A 25,888-nucleotide genomic window follows, 5' to 3' on the forward strand; every position below is an offset into this window, starting at 1 on the left:
CTGAATGGTGCATTAATACCACAACTAAATTTAATTGATAGGCAAACATCAACAACAAATTCAATCAGAGATATCAGTCACTGAATTGACCTGGTCACATTTAATTGGTTTCTATCCATAAATGTTCATCATTGTATTCACTGTATTTGTTCGATTATCCTTTATTCAATTTATTAATTTTTCTTTTTGTTTTATCATTTATTCACTTATCCTCTGTTCGTAGTTTAGTCATATAGTTAGTTAAAGAAACATTTAATTTTATAAAGACCTTGGTTATTTGATTTGTGTGTATATAAACAATTAGATTTGCTTTTCACCATGCCCACTTACTCCGTAGCAACCCTGATATTTTGAGACTCAATTGATTAATATCAAATTTTGTATTTTTCCCTGTTTTTATAAAATTGGGTGGCACCTGTGTAAATTCTGATATTAAAACTACTTGTGGGTGACATCTGAAGCTGAGTGTCACCACTATCCTTCACATTTTACGACAATACATGGGTTTATGATTAATAATTTTGGGTTATTAATTGTAGATACATATTTTGATATTAATTATTGATTATTAATCTGCTCTATGCATAATACAACATGATCATCCAAGTTATGTTTTATGACTCAATGCCCCGACCCATGATCGCTTTCTTTGTGTTCCTCTCTGGTCTCAGCAGGATTATGTAACATTTGGGTCCAAACAGTGCCACCAAGAGACCAAAACTGGAGGCCAGGATGGCAAAAACCTCCACTGCATCTGCATATTTGCCTGGTGAGCTAATATAAGCAGGGACAAATGCTACCCACACAGCACAGAAGATCAGCATGCTGAAAGTGATGAACTTGGCTTCATTGAAGTTGTCTGGAAGATTCCTCGCCATGAATGCTAGTAGGAAGCTGAGGATAGCCAGTAAGCCAATATAAACTAGTAACACTGCAAAACCAACTGTAGATCCGACTACACACTCATAAACTATCTTGTCATTGTGGTATTGAGTATTTTTATGAGGAGCTGGTGAAGCAGAGACAAGCCAAGCAGTGCAGATTGCTGCCTGAATAGAAGTAAGAACCACAACGGTCCCTCTCTGCTGCACAGCACCAAACCACTTGAGACTGGCTCCTCCTCCTGGTTTGGAGGCCTTGAACACAGCCAGAACCACCATGGTTTTCACCAGGATGCATGAGACACAAAGTACAAAACTGATCCCAAATGCTGCATGTCTCAGCTGGCATGTCCACATTCTGGGACGGCCGATAAACAACAGTGAGCAGAGGAAACATAATTTAAGTGACATCAATAGCTGGAAACTCAGTTCTGAATTGTTGGCGCGTACTATAGGGGTGCTGCGATGATAGATGAAGATGCCCAGGACAACAGCACAGATGAATGTGCCCAACAATGTGATGGCTGTCAGGCAGATACCTAGAGGCTCTTGATAGGAGAGGAATTCTGTTTTCTTAGGAACACAGTGGTCACGCTTGGGGCTGGACCAGAAGTCCTCTGGACAACTGGTGCAATCCATGGAGTCTAAGAAAACAGAGGAGTTGTTGAGCTACATTCTTAAATTATATCTCCAAACTGCAGCATTTAAAACTGAATACCAACCAGTCTCATTGCTGATCTTTCCCTCAGAACAAAGGATACAGTCAAAACAGCACTCAGGTTGCCCCTTCTCTCTGGCCATGCGGGTACCTGGTGGACAGCTCTCACTGCACACTGAACGGGGGGGCTGTCAGAAGTAAGACACATTTCTGTTATTCTACGCTAATTCTACACTGCTATAATCACTCATTCATGGCACACAGAAAAGGTGTCTGAAAAAGCTAAAATAACCTGTTTGGATTCAAAGTTCCAGAAGATTTTGTTTTCATCAAGTGTGAGTTTTTCACCTTTGGCTGACTCTTTGACCTCGCCCACATTCTCAACTTTAGTTGTTCCATCAGGGAGCCACAGCCAGTTCATAATATCATATATTGGTAAGGCATCACCATTCTCATCAAATGACACTTGATCACCAAATGGTGTGGTGAAGTTGACCTTTTCCAAGTAATACACAAGCTAAGAACAGATACAAAAAATAAGTCTATATGACCATGGTGAACAACACAGTATTTAGTATTCAATAATCAAACTGTATACTGCAACTATGAACATATGTAGACATTAACATTTCCAACAAAGCATTTTCTTTAAAGTGAAGATATTAGCGTATACCCAGAGACAAGACATTTTTGTCGCTGACCTGACACTATTATCCACTGCTGTCACCCAGTAGTAGGGAAAATCATTTCAGCTATCTGCTATTCACTTTAAGATTAGCAATCTCATAGCTGTGTATTTAATATATACCTGAAATGTTACTCCAGAAGATAGCATAGGATTTAGTCACATAAACAGGTGCACTGTAAACTGACATCCCACCTGCCATAGCTCCAGTCTTTGCAAACTGCCACAGCTGTGTCCCCTGAAAGGCCCTCTCCCTGGCAAACAGCGCAGCATGTCATCAAGAGCATATGCCAGAGCATACACAGCTTTGTACACGTTATACTCTGGCCTTAGGTTTGAAACATCCAACAACTCAGTCTCCACACTCTCCAGATCTTCCTGTCCATTGCATAGTTCTCCCTTAGCCTCCACCCAACCTGCTGGAGGTGGTGCAAATCTACACTGAAATGTGTATTCCCAAAACTGATTTACCTGAAATGTATTAAAAACTGTGTTATAAATTATCACAATATACTGTATTATTCTTAAAAATACCAGATCAGATTACAAGGTTAAGGTTAGACACTACAGTCTAAAACATTGTTTTTCATGAACTGGTAAATTTTGAAATTTTGGGCTATTTTGCTTCCATAACATTTCTTCCTTCAGACTAGTGGAAAGAAAACATCTAATTTAAGTGTTTATTTTACTACACTTTGTCTATATCTGTCTGTAGATTTCCCCTAAAATCCCCAAAAGTTATCATTAGATAATGCCTCATTTGCATATTTAAACATAGTATTTCAGAGAACTTGTAATACTAAAAATAATTGTCTTAGTGTAAGTAATATACTGGGGAAGTTTCATGGTGTTATCTTAGATTTTTGACCCAATTCGCCAGGAGTGTCATAAAAATGTATTGAATTTTACAATACATACCTGTATAGGCCGTTTTCTCACATTGAGTTTTGTAAAAACCTTTGACTCTAATATGTCAACAAAATGAAAGAAATAATTTTGAACTTAGCTTTATCCAATGTTCAGATTTAAACATACTATTTCAGTTTTAGCCTATACTCCTGGGGTGTCTCCACTTAAACTCACCATGTTATTTCCATAGCGGTTGTTGTGTTGTATGTCAGGACGTATTCTTAACAGGAAGTCCCTGAGTCCTGGTATTTCTCCTCGACGTATGGCAATGCCCAGTGTGCCATTCAGGTACGGCATGAGGTGGGGGGTTTGGAGCACAGTACCTGTCGTCCAGGCTTCACTGGCCATCCACTGCAGGCCTGTCACATTCTGCCTCACCACCTGTGCATTGCATTATATAAAATATATAAATTCATACTGTCATGACACGTTTGATATCTTGTCTCTTTCATACACATTTAAAACTCTCTTATTTTAGACAATCAAAACATTAAATTGTAGAATTTTGTAAGTATATATTATAATTAAACTGTAATTTAAGCCCGACCTCTTCCATGAGGTTAATCATGTGACTCTCATATGCAAAGACAATGACCACACGAGCTGTAGATTTCCTCATCAAATCCACAATTCTCCTTTGTTCAGCTGGGTCCTTGCCCCAGGGCAAAACTTCTAAGTAGGCCAGACACCCTCCACCAGACTGACCCAGATCAGATTGAAAGGATCGGGCGGCGTGGAGTCCATAATCATCATTACTAACCAGCAGACCTGTCCAAGTCCAGCCAAACCGCCTGAGAATCTGAATCATAGCACGTACCTAAGTAAATACAGAGTGGAGGGATTAATGCACAGGCCAGAATAATCTCTCAGTGGGGAACCTGCTAAACAGGTTCCACAATTGACCATGTTTAATCGGTGCCTCTCAGCTTTTTAGGCGAGACCAAACGGCTCCATCAATAGCACAAACAATGTGACAAGTATTACGCAAAAAAAACATATTTTTCATTGCAGTAAAAGGAGGTTATTTCTAAGGAATGTTTCAGTGCATATGCTTTTTGTTCATGCACTCTTATTTTGCCGATTGATGGTCACCTGGAAAGCATCACTTGGTATCGTCCTAAAGAAGGATGGAAACTTTTTCCGGTCACTCAGGCACGAACATGTGGCAAAATAACTCACCTGTGAAAGACACAGACTGCACATCCTAAAAACATTCAAATTCTTCATCGGCTGTTTAGTCCAATATTTACAATTCACATTGCATTTAAAATTAAAATGCTATAAAAGAATCATGGTGGAAAACTTACCATTGGTAATCTGTACAAACCTAAGACAGTGGAGATGGCAATAGAACGTGTAGAGGAAGAATCACCCAAAATCCCTAGGACTGGAGGCGTTCCTACACAGCTCTTGTCCAATATAAACTGCTCCTCTAGACCACTTGCCAGTGATAATGCCCCACTGAATCCAACAACAAGCGCACCGCAGTTATCATAAAGACTGTATCCCAGAGTCACATTAGGTAGTAGGTTGGAGTTTCTGTTGATCTCATCAATAGCAAAGGCCATGGTCTGGGCCTGTTTGAATCCTAGAATATCAAAACTAACAAAAAAATACCATTGTTGGAAAATTCAACATGATACAGTAACTGTGCTGAAATTAACATTTTGCACAATTACAGATTTTGCAAACAAGCCAGTTGAATAGAAATAATTCTTACAATACTTGGATAAAAAAAAAATAGAGGAAACAAGTGATATGTCTAAAATGGCATGAATACATCATGTAATTCTGACTGAGTGATATCTTATCATAAAATAAAATTATATGTAATGGGATTGGCTTCTTACAGTTTCTACATTTTGTTGTTTCCCTGACAGACTGACCTGTTGCAGGGAGGCTGTTGTGGCTCTGAGGTAAAAGAAAAGTCAGGAAAGGAAGGAAAAAAGTTGATATGAAACAATCCTCCCAGAACCACATCTCCAGCCTTGTGCATCCCATTTAGATGAAACTGTCCCTGTAACCGGCAGGAGGTGGAATGGAGAGGGGAGGGCACAGCAGAAGAAAAGTAGGAATTCAACAACACAGAATACATGATCAGGAGGAGGTTGATATCTAAAAATGCCCCCATGGCTTTACTCCTGTTTACTGCTTTTCTGACACAGTGTCAACCCCTTTTATTGACTTGCAGCATTGTTTAATCTTGCACACCACCCATCAGCGCATACGCAAAAGAAAGGGCAGGGCCCAATATGCATTTCATTTTAGATTGGTTTTGTATTGAGGTGGAATTAATTTGTGCACTTTTAATTACATCTCACCAAGGCAACTTTAGCAACCTTTCTAACCCAAACTAAAGTTGTGGATGACCGCTATGATTGATGCCTCATGAAATTTGCATGTGATTTTTTGTGTGATAAGCATACCGAATTAAACTCACCAATTGCTCAAATTTGCCATGAATATGTCCACTAGATGGTAGCAGCATACCAAGACACTGAAATATTACATCCTCCCTTGCTCTGTGTCTGTTTGATGGAGGGTTATTGTATCTGACTGGCACTCATAGTAACTTGGCATTAGATATGTTAAGTTCTGCAGAAATGTGGGCAAGACAGATTTCCTCATTTGTCTGTGCAATTTGCAATGTTATAGATTTGGTAACTGTATTTGTATGAATATAGGTAGAGACCTATACTTATTCACCTCAATGCATTAATAGTGGGTGCATGAATGCGTGAAATATTACGTCTTCCCTTGCACTGTGTCTGTTTGATGGAGAATTATTGTATCTGTCTGGCACCCACTTGGCAGGCATTAGATATGATCAGTTTTGCAGAAACATGTAGGCAGAACAGATGTTCCTATTAGTCTGTCAAATTTTCAATTTTATAGATTTGGTAGCTGTATTTCTATAATTTCAGACAGAAACCTGTTACTTATTTACATCAACATATTAATAGTGAATGCATGCAGGTAATTTTCCAGGCAGGATGACCATACTCAACTCTATTCCCTTTAAAATGTAGCAGAATATTGCATCAATTAAAACACTGGCTTTGTCTGACTCAAACCCAAAAAAGCATCTTATTTAGGAGGCATTTAAGAAAAACATGCATCAAATCGATGCAGGCTTAATTGCAGAAAATAATGATAACAGTGAACACAAAAACACAAAAAGTTACAATTCTTTTCTGTATAATGTTAGGCCGGTGGAGAGGTTTGTGTGTCCCTATGACCCTGAAGGCTGTGTTGTCTGGAGCTTGGTGCTCCTGGTAGGGTATCCCATGGCATATTGGTCTCAGGTGAGGGGCCAGACTAAGAGTGGTTCACAAACCCCAATGACAGAAGGAGGCAGAGGAGGAGTTACCCGGCCCGGAGGAAGCCCGGGGCCCACGGCTGGAGCCAGGCCCAGACGGAGGGCCCGTCAGCGAGCGCCGGGCTTGCCGGGCTTGCCGCGGAGCCCGGCCGAGGACACCCCAAAGGGACCTCAATGGACCGGACACGTGCGGCAGAGGCTAGCTCTGGGGGCGTGGTATGTCACCTCTCTGTGGGGGAAGGAGCCAGAGCTTGTGCGGGAGGTGGAGCGCTATCAGTTGGATCTGGTAGAGCTTACCTCTACGCACTGCCTCGGTTCTGGAACCGTACTCCTGGATAGGGGTTGGACTATATTCTTCTCTGGAGATGCCCATGGTGTGAGGCGCCGGGCGGGTGTGGGGATACTCACAAATCCCCGGCTGAGTGCCCTATGTTGGAGTTTACCCCGGTGGACAAGAGGGTCGCCTCCCTACGCCTTCAGGTTATGGGGGGTAAAACTCTGACTGTTGTCTGTGCAAATGCACCGAACAGCAGTTCGTAGTATTAGGCCTTCTTGGAGACCCTGAATGGAGTCCTTTATTGGGCTTCAGTAAGGGACTCCATAGTTCTGCTGGGAGACTTCAACGAGCACGTGGGCAATGATGGAGGCACCTGGAGTGGCGTGATTGGGAGGAATGGCCTCCCTGATCTGAACTCGAGTGGTCGTTTGTCATTGGACTTCTGTGCTAGTCATGGACTGTCCATAACGAACACAATGTTCGAACATAAGGATGCTCATAACTGTACGTGGTACCAGAGCAACCTAGGCCGAAGGTCAATGAGCGATTTTGTAATCGTATCGTCTGATCTGAGGCCGCATGTTTTGGACACTCGGGTGAAGAGAGGGGCTTCCATTGCTGAAGCTGCGGTGGTGAGCTGTGGTCTAAAGGTCCGGGTTATTTTATCTCTTTTAACTCTTTTCCAGATGGCAGGAACGGGATGAAGGTCAAGCTGAAGAGGGTGTAGGGATTCTACTGTAACAGGTTTTGGTTATTAGCAAATTAATTAATAAATAATAATAGAATTATTAATATTAATAAAGATTATCAATAAACATTAATAATAAACGGGGCACCATCCTGGAATCAGGGACCAATGACCAAAACGTTAATATAGTCTCATTAAATATACTAAACTATCAATTTGGACCTTTGATTAATAATTAAATTAATAACTATAACCAAAATAGATAGTAAAGATTGAAGGATATTGGAGTTCTTGACTAGCAGAGGTTTTCATCATTCACTCTTGTACAACATTAAACAGACCAGCACGTATATTCCACAAAAATGTATTTACAAGATAATAAAGGTGTAAAACCCAATATTAATCGAACTAAATAACTAAACTAAACAAACCAAACAAAGTGTATGAGCATTTGTGTGTGTGTGTGTGTGTGTGTGTGTGTGTGTGTGTGTGTGTGAGTGAGAGAGAGAGAGAGAGAGAGAGAGAGAGGGAGAGAGAGAGGAAGAGAGACAAGATGGCTGGCTACTTGTCTCAAGATGTCTGCATGTGCCTACAGACAAAATGGCGAGCACTGTAAAACTACAAAGATGGCGGGATCCAAGATGGCTGCCAACATGTCACCACATGGCCTTTTTGTTCTTCGGAGCACATGTGCTCTGGAAGGACAGAGAGGGGGGTGGCGTGGGGGTTAAGATTATTTGAGGCTGTATGTTTATTTTTAAAACTAATTCACAGTTTATGTATGTGATCTTAATGTGTGTCAGATAATGCAGTGGGTTAGAAAATATGGTTAGTTTGCATGCAAGACCTTTTCTATGTGATCCATAAACTAAACACACCAAATATCTTAATTACAAATAATGTAATTAAGACAGTCAAACTCAATGAATAACATTAATCATATCAATACAGTTACATTCTAGAAATCAAAGTTGAACAGTCCTACTCAGCCGTGCGTAATTACTAATGCTAAAATAAGCCCAGTACGTTACCAATCCATGGACAAAAAGGTTGGTAATTCCATGTGCTGAGGTTGTGGTTCCAAATCAAAGATGTTGTCTTTGCTGTGCTCAAATCCAGTGCAGATACTTACTTCCCAGCAGCTTGATAGCTTGGTGCTAACTTCCTTGCTGTTGTTGCTTGAAGTTAGTTGGTAAAAAGGCAGGCTCTCGCGTCTTCTGCTTTAGAAGAAAAGTTCCTTGGTGTTTCTATGGCTGTTTCCTAACAGGCCATAGATCAGAGCAGAGCTGCTCCTACAGCTTCTGGTCTGGAGAGCAGCAGCTCACCTTCACAGGTCAGGAGAGGTGAGAAGGGGGTGAAGAAAGAGCAGAAAGATGAGGAACAAAGAGATTCCTCTGGTTTTGTCCTGGGTGAATTTCACACCTATGTGTGAATAAGTAATCAGCCAATAGTTACTGAGCTGAGTCCATGGGTGAAGATAATCAATGGTTGCATGACTCAAGGATCCTGAGAAGCGTAGTTCATTGTCTTTGCCACCAGTAATGGTGGGTCCCAACAACATGTGTTTTGTGGACTTGGAGAAGGCATATGACCGGGTCCCCCGAGAGATACTGTTGGGGGTGCTGCGGGAGTATGGGGTGAGGGGGGCACTTCTTATGGCCATCCAATCTCTGTACGCCCAAAGCGAGAGCTGTGTTCGGGTTTTCGGCAGTAAGTCAGACTCGTTTCCGGTGGGGGTTGGCCTCCGCCAGGGCTGCGCTTTGTCACCAATCCTGTTTGTGATTTTCATGGACAGGATATCGAGGCGTAGTCGGGGGAAGGAGGGTTTGCAGTTTGGTGTGCTGAGGATCTCATTGCTGCTTTTTGCAGATGATGTGGTCCTGTTGGCATCATCGGTCTGTGACCTCCAGCACTCACTGGATCGGTTTGCAGCCGAGTGTGAAGCGTCCGGGATGAGGATCAGCGCCTCGAAATCTGAGGCCATGGTTCTCAGCAGGAAACCGATGGATTGCCTAGTGTGGGTAGGGAATGAGTCCTTACCCCAAGTGAAGGAGTTCAAGTACCTTGGGGTCTTGTTTGCGAGGGATGGGACTATGGAACGTGACATTGGCCGGAGAATCAGGGCAGCGGGGGCGGTATTACATTCGCTTTACTGCACCATTGTGAGGAAAAGAGAGCTGAGCTGGAAGGCAAAGCTCTCGATCTACCAGTCAATCTTCGTTCCTACTCTCACCTATGGTCATGAGTGCTGGGTCATGACCGAAAGAACTAGATTGCGGGTACAGGCGGCCGAAATCGGTTTTCTCAGGAGGGTGGCTGGCATCTCCCTTAGAGATAGGGTAAGAAGCTCAGTCATCCGTTAGGAACTCGGAGTAGAGCCGCTGCTCCTTTACGTTGAAAGGAGCCAGCTGAGGTGGTTCGGGCATCTGGTAAGGATGCCCCCAGGGCGCCTCCCTAGGGAGGTGTTCCAGGCACGACCAGCTGGGAGGAGGCCGCGGGCAAGACCCAGGACTAGGTGGAGAGATTATATCTCCATACTGGCCTGGGAACACCTTGGGAACCCCCAGTCAGAGCTGGTTAATGTGGCCCGGGGAAAGGTAAGTTCGGGGTCCCCTGCTGGAGCTGTTGCCCCCGCGACCCGACCCCAGATAAACGGTTTAAGATGAGCCATAATGTTAGGTCATAGCATAGTCATGGCTTCAAGAAGATTATTTAATGATTACATGATTAAAAAATGAATGAGTATCTAAATGCCAGTGAACTATTAGTTAATGAGTAACTCTCAATCAAATTTTTTGGATGATTTTTTGAACGATATTTAACTTGCTAATATTAATGGATGTGAACTTCAATGTATATTTAACCTAACACAGTATGGTGAATGGCCAATGCAATGCTACTGCAGAAACCCACAGGCAATAGGCCTCAATTACTTGAGTGTTTACACCAATAAATTCACAAATTCAAGAGCAGGAGACGTGCATTCAGTTCAACACCACCAAATTTATTGAATTAAAGGGGAAAATAACTATTGGAAATTGATAACCTAAAAAAAAGAGAGGGCAATCATAAATTAACAATATTTATTCAACAATAATAGATAGTTAAAACAGTTTTTCCATAAAAACTCCAACTGAACCCCCTTTTAAATTAGAACCCAAAAAGAATACAACAAAATGCCAAATATTAAGGCAGGGTACTGTCTGCGGGAAGATTCTATTGTAACCCCTCTTTAAACCCACCACGTGAGTACACTATGAACTATTCCTCTACACTGCAACCAGCACTGCAAATAGATAATGTATGAAACTGTAAAAAGTGACTATCATCCTTTTGGGCCTACCACATGGCATGCGAAGAGAGGGGAAATACCACGACTAGCCTACTCCCCGCAGGTCTCCCACTGCCTGGAAGAACAGAAACAAAAATACAAGGTAATGTGAATCAGTTGGTTCTGGTTTACAAAGAGTTAAAAAGTACTTCAAGTAATAACCACCACAATGCAACAGTCCAACTTGGATGTGTCCAAATTAACCAAGGGGCGGCTGGACACAGTCTCTCTTTTAGTCCATGTAAAACAATCAGTAGTCACAATCAGGCTTCGGTGTTAAATACATCTAGGCAAAGCAGCAGTCTAGCTTCAATCTGAAAAAAGAAGGGGAAACATGGTAAAAATCAAATATTCCTGTAAGAATACCTCGGAGGGAGTAACCCTCCTACATTACCAACCTACTTTAAGTTACCTTACTCCTCAGGGCCCTACTTCCCAGCAATCACTGGCTCTGCTGTGGCTCAACTGGGGGAGGGGCAAAAGGCTGAATCTTTCCCTAAAAAGGTTAGATTGACCATATTACTCTTAAGATATGATATGAGATTAACAGACTTAAGTTTTTCTGCAACATACCTTTTCAGTATGGGGTTACAGAGCATCACTCTGGACGGCTCAGGACACAGCTGCACTACAAATCTATATACAAAGGAAGTGGTTAAACTCACTATAAAACAGCCATTTTTCCCTCCCAAAATCTCTCCCTTACCTGGACAAACAGTGTTGACCTGCCACACATATACCAGGAGTCAGACAAAGAGACTCTAATCACCCACACCTACATGGGGGGGGGTGCTCCCTGCCTAGGTGATATATATGGCATATATGGTCACGTATATGTTTTCTGAATATGATCAATCAAACATTTGTTAAGAATCCTGCTGTCTCTGATTTTTTAAAGGAATCAATTGTAAAGATAATGATGAAGTAATGGGGGACTACTCATTAACTATTCAGTATTATGTCTCACTTTACTTGGGGGGACACAAATAGGGTAAGTAATCATACGTTAATGATGACGTAATGAGGAACTCCTCAGTAAGTACTCTGTATTATGTCTCATTTTATTGGAGGGACACAAAAACAGTAAGTAATGTTTAAGTAATCACTAATTAATGAGTCGTTACTAGTTGCTGCTCAGCAAAGTGAAAGTGGTCAAGTCAAGTCAATTTCAACCCTGGACAGGTCGCCAGACTATCACAGGGCTGACACATAGAGACAGAAAGCCATTCATACTCACATTTACACTTACGGGCCATTTAGAGTAAAAAATTAACCTAACCTGCATGTCTTTGGACTGTTGGAGGAAGCTCGAGATCCCTGAGGAAAAACCCACGCTAACATGGGGAGAACATGCAAACTCCACAGAGAAGGGCCCCAAACCGGATTTGAATCTGCGACCCTCTTGCTGTGAGGCAAAACATTGGAGGAACAAGTGAAGAAACAAAGGAGAATTTATGGCCTACTCCCTGCGTTTTAAGACTATCTACATTCCTTTGAGATGTTGGCTCAGTCTGCCAAAGACACATGCAGCTGTGAATAAGAATGTAAAATGTAATGGAAATTACATTTAATGCATATTAACATGTACTTGAATTGATGTGTTGTCCTTTGCTAACATATGTTTAATAACATGCAGTTTTGTTTAACATGTACATGTTTGTACATGTTTGGGGTTGAAGAAATGGCACAGAGACGCTGCACCACACAGAGGGATATGGAGATGGATTCCGAAAGAGAGCCACTGAGGGAGAAAAAATGACTTAAACCGAATCGCACCGTTGGATCCAAAAGATCCAAAATGTTGTGTTCTACACAGAACCTGCGACCACTCCATACAGTACAATCCACCAATCTACCCATCAAAGGTGATATATAAATACATTTTCAGAAGTGAAAGGGTTTGATGATTAGACTAATAAACAAATTTATAGTCAATTAATATATAAGGTAATTTTAAGAAATTGATAGTTAATATTAGATGCCAGAAGAAATAGGAAATCCATCAATAAATTCTAAACCTGAATTACACCACGCCTAAATTTATGATATGAAACTGCTTGACAATCTTCCCTAGTGCTTCTTAAATTATCTGCTGCTGAATGGTGCATTAATAGCAAAACTAAATTGAATTGATAGGAAAACATCAACAACAAGTTCAATCAGAGATATCAGTCACTGAATTTACCTGGTCACATTTAATTTGTTTCTATCCATAAATGTTCATCATTGTATTCACTGTATTCGTTTGGTTATCCTTTATTCAATTTATTCATTTTTTCCTTTTGTTTTATCATTTATTCAATTATCCTCTGTTCGTAGTTTAGTCATGTAGTTAGTCAAATAAATATTTAATTTTATAAAGAACTTGGTTATTTGATTTGTTTGTATATAAACAATTAGAATAACTGTTCACCATGCCGACGTACTCCGTAGCAACCCTGATATTATGAGACTCAATTGATTAATATCAAATTTTGTATTTTTCCCTGTTTTTCTAAAATTGGGTGGCACCTGTGTAAATTCTGATATTAAAACTACTTGTGTGTGACATCTGAAGCTGAGTGTCACCACTATCCTTCACATTTTACGACAATACATGGGTTTATGATTAATCATTTTGGGTTATTAATTGTAGATACATATTTTGATATGAATTATTGATGATTAATCTGCTCTATGCAATAATACAACATGATCCAAGTTATTTGTCAACATTGCTAATACTACCAACACATTTTTCTGCCTTTATTTTTTTGTATTGTATAGATAAAAGTATTAATTCTGTCAGTATGTTTTATGACTCAATGCCCCGACCCATGATTGCTTTCTTTGTGTTCCTCTCTGGTCTCAGCAGGATTATGTAACATTTGGGTCCAAACAGTGCCACCAAGAGACCAAAACTGGAGGCCAGGATGGCGAATACCTCCACTGCATCTGCATATTTGCCTGGTGAGCTAATATAAGCGGGGACAAAGGCCACCCACACAGCACAGAAGATCAGTATGCTGAAAGTGATGAGCTTGGCCTCATTGAAACTATCTGGAAGATTTCTTGCCATGAATGCTAGTAGGAAGCTGAGGATGGCCAGTAAGCCAATGTAACCCAGTAACACTGCAAAACCAACTGTGGATCCGACTACACACTCATAAACTATCTTGTCATTGTGGTACTGAGTGTTTTTATGGGGAGCTGGTGAAGCAGAGACAAGCCAAGCAGTGCAGATTGCTGCCTGAATAGAAGTCAGAAGTATAACTGTCCCTCTCTGTTGCACAGCACCAAACCACTTGAGACTGGCTCCTCCTCCTGGCTTGGAGGCCTTGAACACAGCCAGAACCACCATGGTTTTCACGAGGATGCATGAGACACAAAGAACAAAGCTGATTCCAAATGCTGCATGTCTCAGCTGGCATGTCCACAGCCTGGGACGGCCAATGAACAACAGTGAGCAAAGGAAACATAATTTAAGTGACATCAATAGCTGGAAACTCAGTTCTGAATTGTTGGCGCGTACTATAGGGGTGCTGCGATGATAGATGAAGATGCCCAGGACAACAGCACAGATGAATGTGCCCAACAATGTGGTGGCTGTCAGGCAGATACCCAGAGGCTCCTGATAGGAGAGGAACTCAGATTTCTTAGGAACACAGTGGTCATGCTGGGGGCTGGACCAGAAGTCCTCTAGACAACTGGTGCACTCCATGGAGTCTAAGAAAACAGGGAAAGTGATAAGATTAATGCTTAAATTATATCCCTAAACTGTAATGTTTAAAACTGAATACCAACCAGTCTTATTGCTGATCTTTCCCTCAGAACAAGGGATGCAGTCAAAACAGCACTCAGGTTGCCCCTTCTTTCTGGCCATGCGGGCACCTGGAGGACAGCTCTCACTGCACACTGACCGGGGTGGCTGTAGGGAAAAAAATACACATCTGTTATTGAGTCAAATAGCTATAATGAGCCATGCATGGTACACAAAATAGGTGTCTGAAAAATTAAAGGCAACCTCTTTGGATTCAAAGTTCCAGAAGATTTTGTCTTCATCAAGTGTGAGTTCTTCACCTTTGGCTGACTCTTTAACCTCGCCCACATTCTCAACTTTAGTTCGTCCATCAGGGAGCCACAGCCAGTTCATGACATCATATATTGGTAATGCATCACCATTCTCATCAAATGACACTTGATCACCAAATGGTGTGGTAAAGTTGACCTTTTCCAAGTAATACAAAAGCTAAGAATATCAGAATAACGGATAGAGGAAAATCAAAAAGAACAGATGAAAAAATAATTCTATATGATCATGGTGAACACAGTGGTATCTAATATTCAATAATCAACCTGCCTACTGCACTGTAATGAACATTTGAAGATATTAACAATAAAACAAAGAATATCCATTAAAGTGAAGTCACTGATATTACTGTAATATTATTCACTGCTATCACCTTGTGGTAGGGCAAATCCTTTCAGCTATCTGTTATGCACTTTAAGATTAGTAATCACATTGCTTTGTATTTAATCATATAACTGAAATGTTACTCCAGAAGATAGCATAGGATTTAGTCTCATGAACAGGTGGAGTGTAAACTGATATCCTACCTGCCATAGCTCCAGTCTTTGCAAACTGGCACAGCTGTGTCCGCTGAAAGGCCCTCTCCCTGGCAAACAGCGCAGCATGTCATCAAGAGCATACGCCAGAGCATACACAGCCTTGTACACATTATACTCTGGCCTGAGGTTTGAAATGTCCAAGAACTCAGTCTCCACACTCTCCAGATCTTCCTCTCCAGTGCACAGTTCTCCCCCAGCCTCCACCCAACCTGCTGGAGGTGGTGCAAATCTACACTGAAATGTGTATTCCCAAAACTGATTTACCTGAAATGTATTAAAAACTGTGTTATAAATTATGACAATATACTGTATTATTATTACAAATACCAGGTCAGATTGCAATTTTAAGGTGAGACACTACAGGCTGAAACAATTACGAGATGTTGGGCTATTTTGCTTCCATCTTCCATCTTTTTTTCAGACAAGTGGAAAGAAAACATTGAAAATACACATTTAGGTGTTTATTTTATTACACTTTGTCTATCTGAAGATTTCTCCTAAATTCACTAAAAGTTAGCATTAATAATGCCTCATTTGCATATTTAAATATACAATTTCAGAAAACTTATATACAAGAAATAACTGTCTTAAGTAAGTAATTAACTGGGGAAGTTTTATGGTGACATCTAATCAAAGATTAGATCTCCCCCAATGTTTTACCCAATTCACTGGTAGTGTCTTCAAAATATAGAAAATTTTACAATACATGTCTTTAAAGGCCATTTTCTCAAAATGTGTTAAGTAAAAACCTTTGACTCTAAGATGTCAACAAAATGAAACAAGAATTTTGAACTTGGCTTCATCCAATGTTCAGATTTCCGTTCTGGAAATATATTCAAATTAACACATATTTAATAAGATAATGCCTGATATGCATATTTAAACATCAAATTTCTGAAAATTTGTACTACAAAAAATAATTGTCCTAATATAACTGATCAACTAGGGAAGTTTTATGGCATTATATATTATTTAAATGTTTAACCCTCTTCACCTGGGGTATCTCCACTTAAACTCACCATGTTATTTCCATAGCGGTTGTTGTGTTGTATGTCAGGACGTATTTTTAACAGGAAGTCCCTGAGTCCTGGTATTCCTCCTCAGGTACGGCATGAGGTGGGGGGTCTGGAGCACAGTAGCTGCAGTCCAGGCCTCACTGGCCATCCACTGCAGGCCTGTCACATTTTGCCTAACCACCTGTGCATTGCATTATATAAAATATATAAATTTATACTGTGACACAGTTGATGTGTTGTCTGTCTCATTCGTACACATGTTAAATCCGGTGTTTTACACAGTATACAGTATATAACTGGAGGTTGGTGTAATTTGAGTTAATGATCTCACTCTAATGCCCAGTTATACTGGTTAACAGCTCCTTTAACTAATAAGACGAGTGATTTATTAAATTAAATCTCTTTGCTATAGGACAATATTTTATTGTAACTTAAATCTTTCAAGTTAACAATTAAAATATTAAGTTGTGAAATTATATGACATTATAAACTGTAATGCAAGCCCAACCTCTTCCATGAGGTTAATCATGTGACTCTCATGTGCAAAGACAATGACCACACGAGCTGTAGATTTCCTCATCAAATCCACAATTCTCCTTAGTTTAGCTGCGTCTTTGTCCCAGGGCAAAACCTCAAAGTAGGCCAGACACCCTCCACCAGACTTAGCCAGGTCAGATTGAAAGGATCGGGCGGCGTGGAGTCCATAATCATCATTACTGACCAGAAGACCTGTCCAAGTCCAGCCAAAGCGCCTGAGAATCTGAATCATAGCACGCACCTAAGTAAATACAGATTGGAGGAATTAATGCACAGGCAAGAATAATCTCTCAGTGATTAACCTGATAAACTGGTACCACAATGGACCGTGTTTAGCTAGTACCCTTCAGACCAAACAGCTCCATCAATGGCACAACGTATTTGACAGGTATTACAAAAAAATATTCCATTTCATTGCAGTACAGGGATACATTTTCATTTTGCCGATTGATGGTCACCTGGAAAGCATCGCTTGGAATCGTCCTAAAGAAGGATGGAAACTTTTGTCGGTCACTCAGGCACGAACATGTGGCAAAATAACTCACCTGTGAAAGACACAGACTGTATATCCTAAAAACATTCAAATCCTTCATTGGCTGATTAGTCCAATGTTTACAATTGACATTGCATTTAAAATCAAAATGCTACAACAGAAGACAACTTACCATAGGTACTCTGTACAAACCTAAGACAGTGGAGATGGCGATAGAACGTGTAGAGGAAGAATCCCCCACAATCCCTAGTACTGGAGGGGTTCCCACACAGGTCTTGTCCAATATAAACTGCTCTTCTTGACCACTGGCTAATGACAACGCTGCACGGAATCCAATTCCTAGTTTGACACAGTTGTCATAAAAACTGTATCCCAGAGTCACATTAGGTAGCAGGTTGGAGTTTCTGTTGATCTCATCAATAGCAAAGGCCATGGTCTGGGCCTGTCTGAATCCTAGAATATCAAAACTAACAGAAAAATACCATTTTTGGAAAATTCAAAATGATACAGTAACAGAGCTGACATGAACGTGTTGCAGAATTACAGATTTTGCAAACAATTAAACCAGTTGTATAGCAACGATTATTACAATACCTGAATAAAAACTATAAAGGAGACAAGTGATGTGACTAAAATGGCATAAATACACAATAATAATTCTCACAGAGTAATACCTTATTACAAAAAATAAATGCTACTAATGGGATTGGCTTCTTCTAGCTTCTGCATTTCGTTTGTTTCCCTGAAATACTGACCTGTGGCAGGTTGGCTGTTGTGGCTCTGAGGTAAATGACAGGTCAGGAAAGACAGAAAAGAAGTGGATCTCAAACAGTCCTCCCAGAACCACATCTCCAGCCTTGTGCATCCCGTTTAAATGAAACTGTCCTTGTAACCGGCAGGAGGTGGAATGGAGAGGGGAGGGCACAGCAGAAGAAAAGTAGGAATACAACAACACAGAGTACATGAGCAAGAGGATGTTGATATCTAAAATAGCCCACATGGCTTTCCTCCTGTTCACTCCTTTTCTGACTCAGTGTCAACCCCTTTTATTGACTTGTAGCATTGTTTAATCGTGCACACCACCCAACAGCGCATACGCAAAAGTAAGGGCAGGGCCTAATATGCATTTCATTTGAGATTGATTTTGTATTGAGGTGGAATTAATTTTGTGCACTTTTAATTACATCTCACCGAGGCAACTTTTGCAACCTTTCCAACCGAAATTGAAGTTGTGGATGACCGCTATGATTGATCTCTACTGAAATTTGTGAATACTGTGATTTGTTGTGTGATAATACCGAATTAAACTCACCAAATGCTTAAATTAGCCCAGAGTATGTCCACTAGATGGTAGCAGCAAACCAAGACACTCCGTTGCTCTTTGTCTGTTTGATGGAGGGTTATTGTATCTGGCTGGCACCCATAGTAACTTGGCAGGTATTAGATATGATTAGTTCTGCAGAAACATGTGGGCAGGAAAGATTTTCCCATTAATATGTCCAATTTCTAATTTTATTTGTCTGACTCAAACCCAAAAAAGCATCATATTTAGGAGGCATTTAAGAAAAACATGCAGCAAATCCATGCAGGCTTAATGGCAGAAAATATTTATAAAAGTACACACAAAAACACAAAAAGTTACAATTCTTTTTTGTATAATGTTGGCCATTGCATAGTCATGGCTTCCGGAAGATTAGTTAATGATTACGTAATTAAAACATGAATGGGGATCTAAATGCTAGTGAACTATTAGTTAATCAGTAACTCTCAATAAAAACGTTTTGATAATTTCTTTGAATTATTTTCAAGTTGGTAATATTCATGGATGTGAATTTTAATGTTTATGTTGTCTGAATATGATGAACAAAACATCTGTTAAGAATTCTACTGTCTGAATTTTTAAAAGAGTCAATTGTAAAGATAATGATTAAGTAATGAGGGACTCTTCATTAACTATTCAGGATTATGTCTCACTTTACTTGGAGGGACACAAAAACAGTAAGTGATGTTTAAGTAATCACTAATTAATGAGTCGTTACTATTTTTGTGCTGCTCAGCAGCTGATTCAGAGTTAATCAGGAACAAGTCACGAAAGTGGTCAGTATGATCAAGTCAAAACTATTCATAAACAAATGTTTACTTAATGATTCATTAATATAGGTTCTCCCTGTCTATCTTCTAGTAACTCATTATTATCTGCTATATAACACTCCATTACGAATTATTAGAGAAGTACTCATTAGACCCTGGACAGGTCGCCAGACTATCACAGGACTGACACGTAGAAACAGACAACCACTCATACTGACATTCACACCTATAGACCATTTAGAGTCAACAATGAACCTAACCTGCATATCTTTGGACTGTGGGAGGAAGCTGGAGATCCCGGAGAAAACCCACGCCAACATGGGGAGAACATGCAAACTTCACAGAGAAGGGCCCCAAACCGGATTTGAGGCTGTGAACCTCTTTCTGTGAGGCAACAAATTGGAGGAACAAGTGAAGAAACAAAGGATAATGTATGGCCTACTCCCTGGGTTTAAGACTATCTACATTCCTTTGAGATAATGGATCATAGGCACCCAAAGACACAGGCAGCTGTGAATACCGAACCTAAATTTAATTGATAGGCAAACATCAAACAACAAATTCAATCAGAGATATTAATCACTGAATTGACCTGGTCACTTTAATTTGTTTCTAACCATAAATGTTCATCATTGTATTCACTATATATCTTCAATTATCCTTTATTTAATGTATTCCTTTTTATTTTTGTTTGATCATTTATGCAATATCCAATGTTAGTAGTTTAGTTATGTAGTTAGTCAAATAAACATTTAATTTTATACAGAACTTGGTTCTTGGTTTTTTAAAAATTGGGTGGCACCTGGGTAAATTCTGATATTAAGACTAATTGTGTGTGATTATTGAAGCTGAGTGTCACCACTCTCCTTCACATATTACCAAAAATTCATGAGTTTAGGATTAATAATTTGGGGTTATTAATTATTAATACATATTTTGATATTCATTATTGATAGATGAATAATCTGATCAATGCATTAACGCTACATGATCCAAGTTATTTGTCATCGGCCTTCTTTCTTAATTACTAATAACATTGCTATTACTATCAACCTATTTTTCTTCCTTTATTTTTGTATTGTATAGATAAAATTATTATATCTGTCAGCATGTTTTATGACTCAATGCCCCGACCCATGATTGCTTTCTTTGTGTTCCTCTCTGGTCTCAGCAGGATTATGTAACATTTGGGTCCAAACAGTGCAACCAAGAGACCAAAACTGGAGGCCAGGATGGCAAATACCTCCACAGCATCTGCATATTTGCCTGGTGAGCTAATATAAGCGGGGACAAAGGCCACCCACACAGCACAGAAGATCAGCATGCTGAAAGTGATGAACTTGGCTTCATTGAAGTTGTCTGGAAGATTCCTCGCCATGAATGCTAGTAGGAAGCTGAGGATAGCCAGTAAGCCAATATAACCTAGTAACACTGCAAAACCAACTGTAGATCCGACTACACACTCATAAACTATCTTATCATTGTGGTATTGAGTATTTTTATGAGGAGCTGGTGAAGCAGAGACAAGCCAAGCAGTGCAGATTGCTGCCTGAATAGAAGTAAGAACCACAACGGTCCCTCTCTGCTGCACAGCACCAAACCACTTGAGACTGGCTCCACCTCCTGGTTTGGAGGCCTTGAACACAGCCAGAACCACCATGGTTTTCACCAGGATGCACGAGACACAAAGTACAAAGCTGATCCCAAATGCTGCATGTCTCAGTTTGCATGTCCACATCCTGGGACGGCCGATAAACAACAGTGAGCAGAGGAAACATAATTTAAGTGACATCAATAGCTGGAAACTCAGTTCTGAATTGTTGGCGCGTACTATAGGGGTACTGCGATGACAGATGAAGATGCCCAGGACAACAGCACAGATGAATGTGCCCAACAATGTGATGGCTGTCAGGCAGATACCTAGAGGCTCTTGATAGGAGAGGAACTCTGTTTTCTTAGGAACACAGTGGTCATGCTGGGGGCTGGACCAGAAGTCCTCTGGACAACTGTTGCAATCCATGGAGTCTAAGAACACAGAGGAGTTGTTGAGATACATGCTTAAATTATACCTCCAAACTGCATTGTTTAAAACTGAATACCAACCAGTCTCATTGCTGATCTTTCCCTCAGAACAAGGGATACAGTCAAAACAGCACTCAGGTTGCCCTTTCTTTCTGGCCATGCGGGTACCTGGTGGACAGCTCTCACTGCACACTGACCGGGGGGGGCTGTCAGAAGTAAGACACATTTCTGTTATTCTACGCTACTTCTACACTGCTATAATGACTCATTCATGGCACACAGAATAGGTTTCTGAAAAAGCAGAAATAACCTGTTTGGAGTCAAAGTTCCAGAAGATTTTGTTTTCATCAAGTGTGAGTTTTTCACCTTTGGCTGACTCTTTGACCTCGCCCACATTCTCAACTTTAGTTGTTCCATCAGGGAGCCACAGCCAGTTCATGATATCATATATTGGTAAGGCATCACCATTCTCATCAAATGACACTTGATCACCAAATGGTGTGGTGAAGTTGACCTTTTCCAAGTAATACACAAGCTAAGAACAGATTAAAAAAAATAAGTCTATATGACCATGTTGAACACCACAGTATTTAGTATTCAATAATCAAACTGTATACTGCACCTATGAACATATGTAGACGTTAACATTTCCAACAAAGCATTTTCTTTAAAGTGAAGATATTACCGTATACCCAGAGACAAGACATTTTTGTTGCTGACCTGATACTATTATCCACTGCTGTCACCCAGCAGTAGGGAAAATCATTTCAGCTATCTGCTATTCACTTTAAGATTAGCAATCTCATAGCTGTGTATTTAATCATATACCTGAAATGTTACTCCAGAAGATAGCATAAGATTTAGTCACATAAACAGGTGCACTGTAAACTGACATCCCACCTGCCATAGCTCCAATCTTTGCAAACTGCCACAGCTGTGTCTGCTGAAAGGCCCTCTCCCTGGCAAACAGCGCAGCATGTCATCAAGAGCATACGCCAGAGCATACACAGCCTTGTACACGTTATACTCTGGCCTTAGGTTTGAAACGTCCAACAACTCAGTCTCCACACTCTCCAGATTTTCCTGTCCATTGCATAGTTCTCCCCTAGCCTCCACCCAATCTGCTGGAGGTGGTGCAAATCTACACTGAAACGTGTATTCCCAAAACTGATTTACCTGAAATGTATTAAAAACTGTGTGTTATAAATTATCACAATATACTGTATTATTCTTAAAAATACCAGATCAGATTGCAAGGTTAAGGTGAGACACTACAGTCTAAAACATTGTTTTTCATGAACTGGTAAATTTTGAAATTTTGGGCTATTTTGATCCATAACATGTCTTCCTTCAGACTAGTGGAAAGAAAACATCCAATTTAGGTGTTTATTTTACTACACTTTGTCTATATCTGTCTGTAGATTTCCCCTAAAATCCCCAAAAGTTATCATTAGATAATGCCTCATTTGCATATTTAAACATAATATTTCAGAAAACTTGTAGTACTAAAAATAATTGTCTTAGTGTAAGTAATATACTGGGGAAGTTTCATGGTGTTATCTTAAAAATGTATTGAATTTTACAATACATACCTTTAAAGGCCGTTTTCTCATATTGAGTTTTGTAAAAACCTTTGACTCTAATATGTCAACAAAATGAAAAAATAATTTTGAATTCAGCTTTATCCAATGTTCAGATTTAAACATACAATTTCAGTTTTAACCTATACTCCTGGGGTGTCTCCACTTAAACTCACCATGTTATTTCCATAGCAGTTGTTGTGTTGTATGTCAGGACGTATTCTTAACAGGAAGTCCCTGAGTCCTGGTATTTCTCCTCGACGTATGGCAATGCCCAGTGTGCCACTCAGGTACGGCATGAGGTGGGGTGTTTGGAGCACAGTACCTGTCGTCCAGGCTTCACTGGCCATCCACTGCAGGCCTGTCACATTCTGCCTCACCACCTGTGCATTGCATTATATAAAATATATAAATTCATACTGTCATGACACGCTTGATATCTTTTCTCTTTCATACACGTTTAAAACCGTCTTATTTTAGACAATCAAAAAATTAAATTGTAGAATTTTGTAAATATATATTATAATTAAGCTGTAATTCATGCCCGACCTCTTCCATGAGGTTATTCATGTGACTCTCATATGCAAAGACAATGACCACACGAGCTGTAGATTTCCTCATCAAATCCACAATTCTCCTCAGTTCAGCTGGGTCCTTGCCCCTGGGCAAAACTTCTAAGTAGGCCAGACACCCTCCTCCAGACTGACCCAGATCAGATTGAAAGGATCGGGCGGCTTGGAGTCCATAATCATCATTACTAACCAGCAGACCTGCCCAAGTCCAGCCGAATCGCCTGAGAATCTGAATCATAGCACGCACCTAAATAAATACAGAGTGGAGGGATTAATGCATAGGCCAGAATAATCTCTCAGTGGGGAACCTGCTAAACAGGTTCCACAATTGACCATGTTTAATCGACGCCTCTCAGCTTTTTAGCCGAGACCAAACGGCTCCATCAATGGCACAAACAATGTGACAAGTATTACACAAAAACAACATATTTTTCATTGCAGTAAAAGGAGGTTATTTCTAAGGAATGTTTCAGTGCATATGCTTTTTGTTTATGCACTCTTATTTTGCCGATTGATGGTCACCTGGAAAGTATCACTTGGGATCGTCCTAAAGAAGGATGGAAACTTTTTCCGGTCACTCAGGCACGAACATGTGGCAAAATACCACAATGGACCGTGTTTAGCTAGTACCCTTCAGACCAAACAGCTCCATCAATGGCACAATGTATTTGACAGGTATTACACAAAAAATATTCTATTTCATTGCAGTACAGGGATACATTTTCATTTTGCCGATTGATGGTCACCTGGAAAGCATCACTTGGAATCGTCCTAAAGAAGGATGGAAACTTTTGCCGGTCACTCAGGCACGAACATGTGGCAAAATAACTCACCTGTGAAAGACACAGACTGCACATCCTAAAAACATTCAAATTCTTCATCGGCTGTTTAGTCCAATTTTTACAATTCACATTGCATTTAAAATTAAAATGCTAAAAAAGAATCATGGTGGAAAACTTACCATTGGTAATCTGTACAAACCTAAGACAGTGGAGATGGCAATAGAACGTGTAGAGGAAGAATCACCCAAAATCCCTAGGACTGGAGGGGTTCCTACACAGGTCTTGTCCAATATAAACTGCTTCTCTAGACCACTTGCCAGTGATAATGCACCACTGAATCCAACAACAAGCGCACCGCAGTTATCATAAAGACTGTATCCCAGAGTCACATTAGGTAGCAGGTTGGAGTTTCTGTTGATCTCATCAATAGCAAAGGCCATGGTCTGGGCCTGTCTGAATCCTAGAATATCAAAACTAACAAAAAAATACCATTGTTGGAAAATTCAACATGATACAGTAACTGAGCTGAAATTAACATTTTTCACAATTACAGATTTTGCAAACAAGCCAGTTGAATAGAAATAATTATTACAATACTTGGATAAAAAAAAAATAGAGGAAACAAGTGATATGTCTAAAATGGCATGAAAACATAATGTAATTCTGACTGAGTGATATCTTATCATATAAAATACATTTTATTAATGGGATTGGCTTCTTCCAGTTTCTACATTTTGTTGTTTCCCTGACAGACTGACCTGTTGCAGGTAGGCTGCTGTGGCTCTGAAGTAAAAGAAAAGTCAGGAAATGAAGAAAAAAAGTTGAAATGAAACAACCCTCCCAGAATCACATCTCCAGCCTTGTGCATCCCATTTAGATGAAACTGTCCCTGTAACCGGCAGGAGGTGGAATGGAGAGGGGAGGGCACAGCAGAAGAAAAGTAGGAATTCAACAACACAGAATACATGATCAGGAGGAGGTCGATATCTAAAAATGCCCCCATGGCTTTCCTCCTGTTTACTCCTTTTCTGACGCAGTGTCAACCCCTTTTATTGACTTGCAGCATTGTTTAATCTTGCTCACCACCCATCAGCGCATACGCAAAAGTAAGGGCAGGGCCTAATATGCATTTCATTTGAGATTGGTTTTGTATTGAGGTGGAATTAATTTGTGCACTTTTAATAACATCTCCCCAAGGCAACTTTAGCAACCTTTCTAACCCAAACTGAAGTTGTGGATGCCCGCTATGATTGATGCCTCATGAAATTTGCATGCGATTTTTAGTGTGATAAGTATACCGAATTAAACTCACCAAATTCTCAAATTTGCCATGAGTATGTCCACTAGATGGTAGCAGCATACCAAGACACTGAAATATTACATCCTCCCTTGCTCTGTGTCTGTTTGATGGAGGGTTATTGTATCTGACTGGCACTCAT

The 25,888-nt window shown here is 40.2% G+C and overlaps 3 protein-coding genes and 1 long non-coding RNA gene across 4 annotated transcripts; all 4 read right to left on the reverse strand.

Moving 5' to 3' along the window:
- Positions 1 to 614: 614 nt before the first annotated feature.
- LOC119491805 (extracellular calcium-sensing receptor-like) lies at positions 615 to 5,246 on the reverse strand. The gene is made up of 9 exons (XM_037776026.1): positions 5,020 to 5,246; positions 4,441 to 4,735; positions 4,226 to 4,312; positions 3,681 to 3,950; positions 3,308 to 3,514; positions 2,420 to 2,695; positions 1,832 to 2,056; positions 1,604 to 1,727; positions 615 to 1,525 (listed from the first exon to the last, which is right to left on the reverse strand). Exons 1-9 carry the CDS (start codon positions 5,226 to 5,228, stop codon positions 615 to 617), a joined length of 2,604 nt encoding a protein of 867 aa, XP_037631954.1. The 5' UTR covers positions 5,229 to 5,246.
- Positions 5,247 to 11,165: 5,919 nt separating this feature from the next.
- On the reverse strand, positions 11,166 to 11,525 carry LOC119491993. Its single transcript, XR_005207695.1, has 3 exons — positions 11,455 to 11,525; positions 11,322 to 11,384; positions 11,166 to 11,244 (listed from the first exon to the last, which is right to left on the reverse strand). It is a non-coding gene; the product is annotated as an uncharacterized LOC119491993 (long non-coding RNA).
- Positions 11,526 to 13,542: 2,017 nt separating this feature from the next.
- On the reverse strand, positions 13,543 to 18,297 carry LOC119491567 (extracellular calcium-sensing receptor-like). Its single transcript, XM_037775709.1, is given in 10 exon segments — positions 13,543 to 14,453; positions 14,532 to 14,655; positions 14,752 to 14,976; positions 15,345 to 15,620; positions 16,376 to 16,457; positions 16,459 to 16,553; positions 16,881 to 17,150; positions 17,368 to 17,454; positions 17,575 to 17,869; positions 18,158 to 18,297. Coding segments are annotated over 10 exon segments (2,475 nt in total). The 5' UTR covers positions 18,268 to 18,297.
- A 2,310-nt stretch (positions 18,298 to 20,607) lies between these two features.
- On the reverse strand, positions 20,608 to 25,347 carry LOC119491568 (extracellular calcium-sensing receptor-like). The gene is made up of 9 exons (XM_037775710.1): positions 25,208 to 25,347; positions 24,629 to 24,923; positions 24,414 to 24,500; positions 23,645 to 23,914; positions 23,272 to 23,478; positions 22,416 to 22,691; positions 21,825 to 22,050; positions 21,597 to 21,719; positions 20,608 to 21,518 (listed from the first exon to the last, which is right to left on the reverse strand). Exons 1-9 carry the CDS (start codon positions 25,315 to 25,317, stop codon positions 20,608 to 20,610), a joined length of 2,505 nt encoding a protein of 834 aa, XP_037631638.1. The 5' UTR covers positions 25,318 to 25,347.
- Between the last annotated feature and the right edge of the window lie 541 nt (positions 25,348 to 25,888).

This window comes from Sebastes umbrosus, chromosome 7 (genome assembly GCF_015220745.1).
Source record: "Sebastes umbrosus isolate fSebUmb1 chromosome 7, fSebUmb1.pri, whole genome shotgun sequence".
Taxonomy (NCBI): domain Eukaryota; kingdom Metazoa; phylum Chordata; class Actinopteri; order Perciformes; family Sebastidae; genus Sebastes; species Sebastes umbrosus.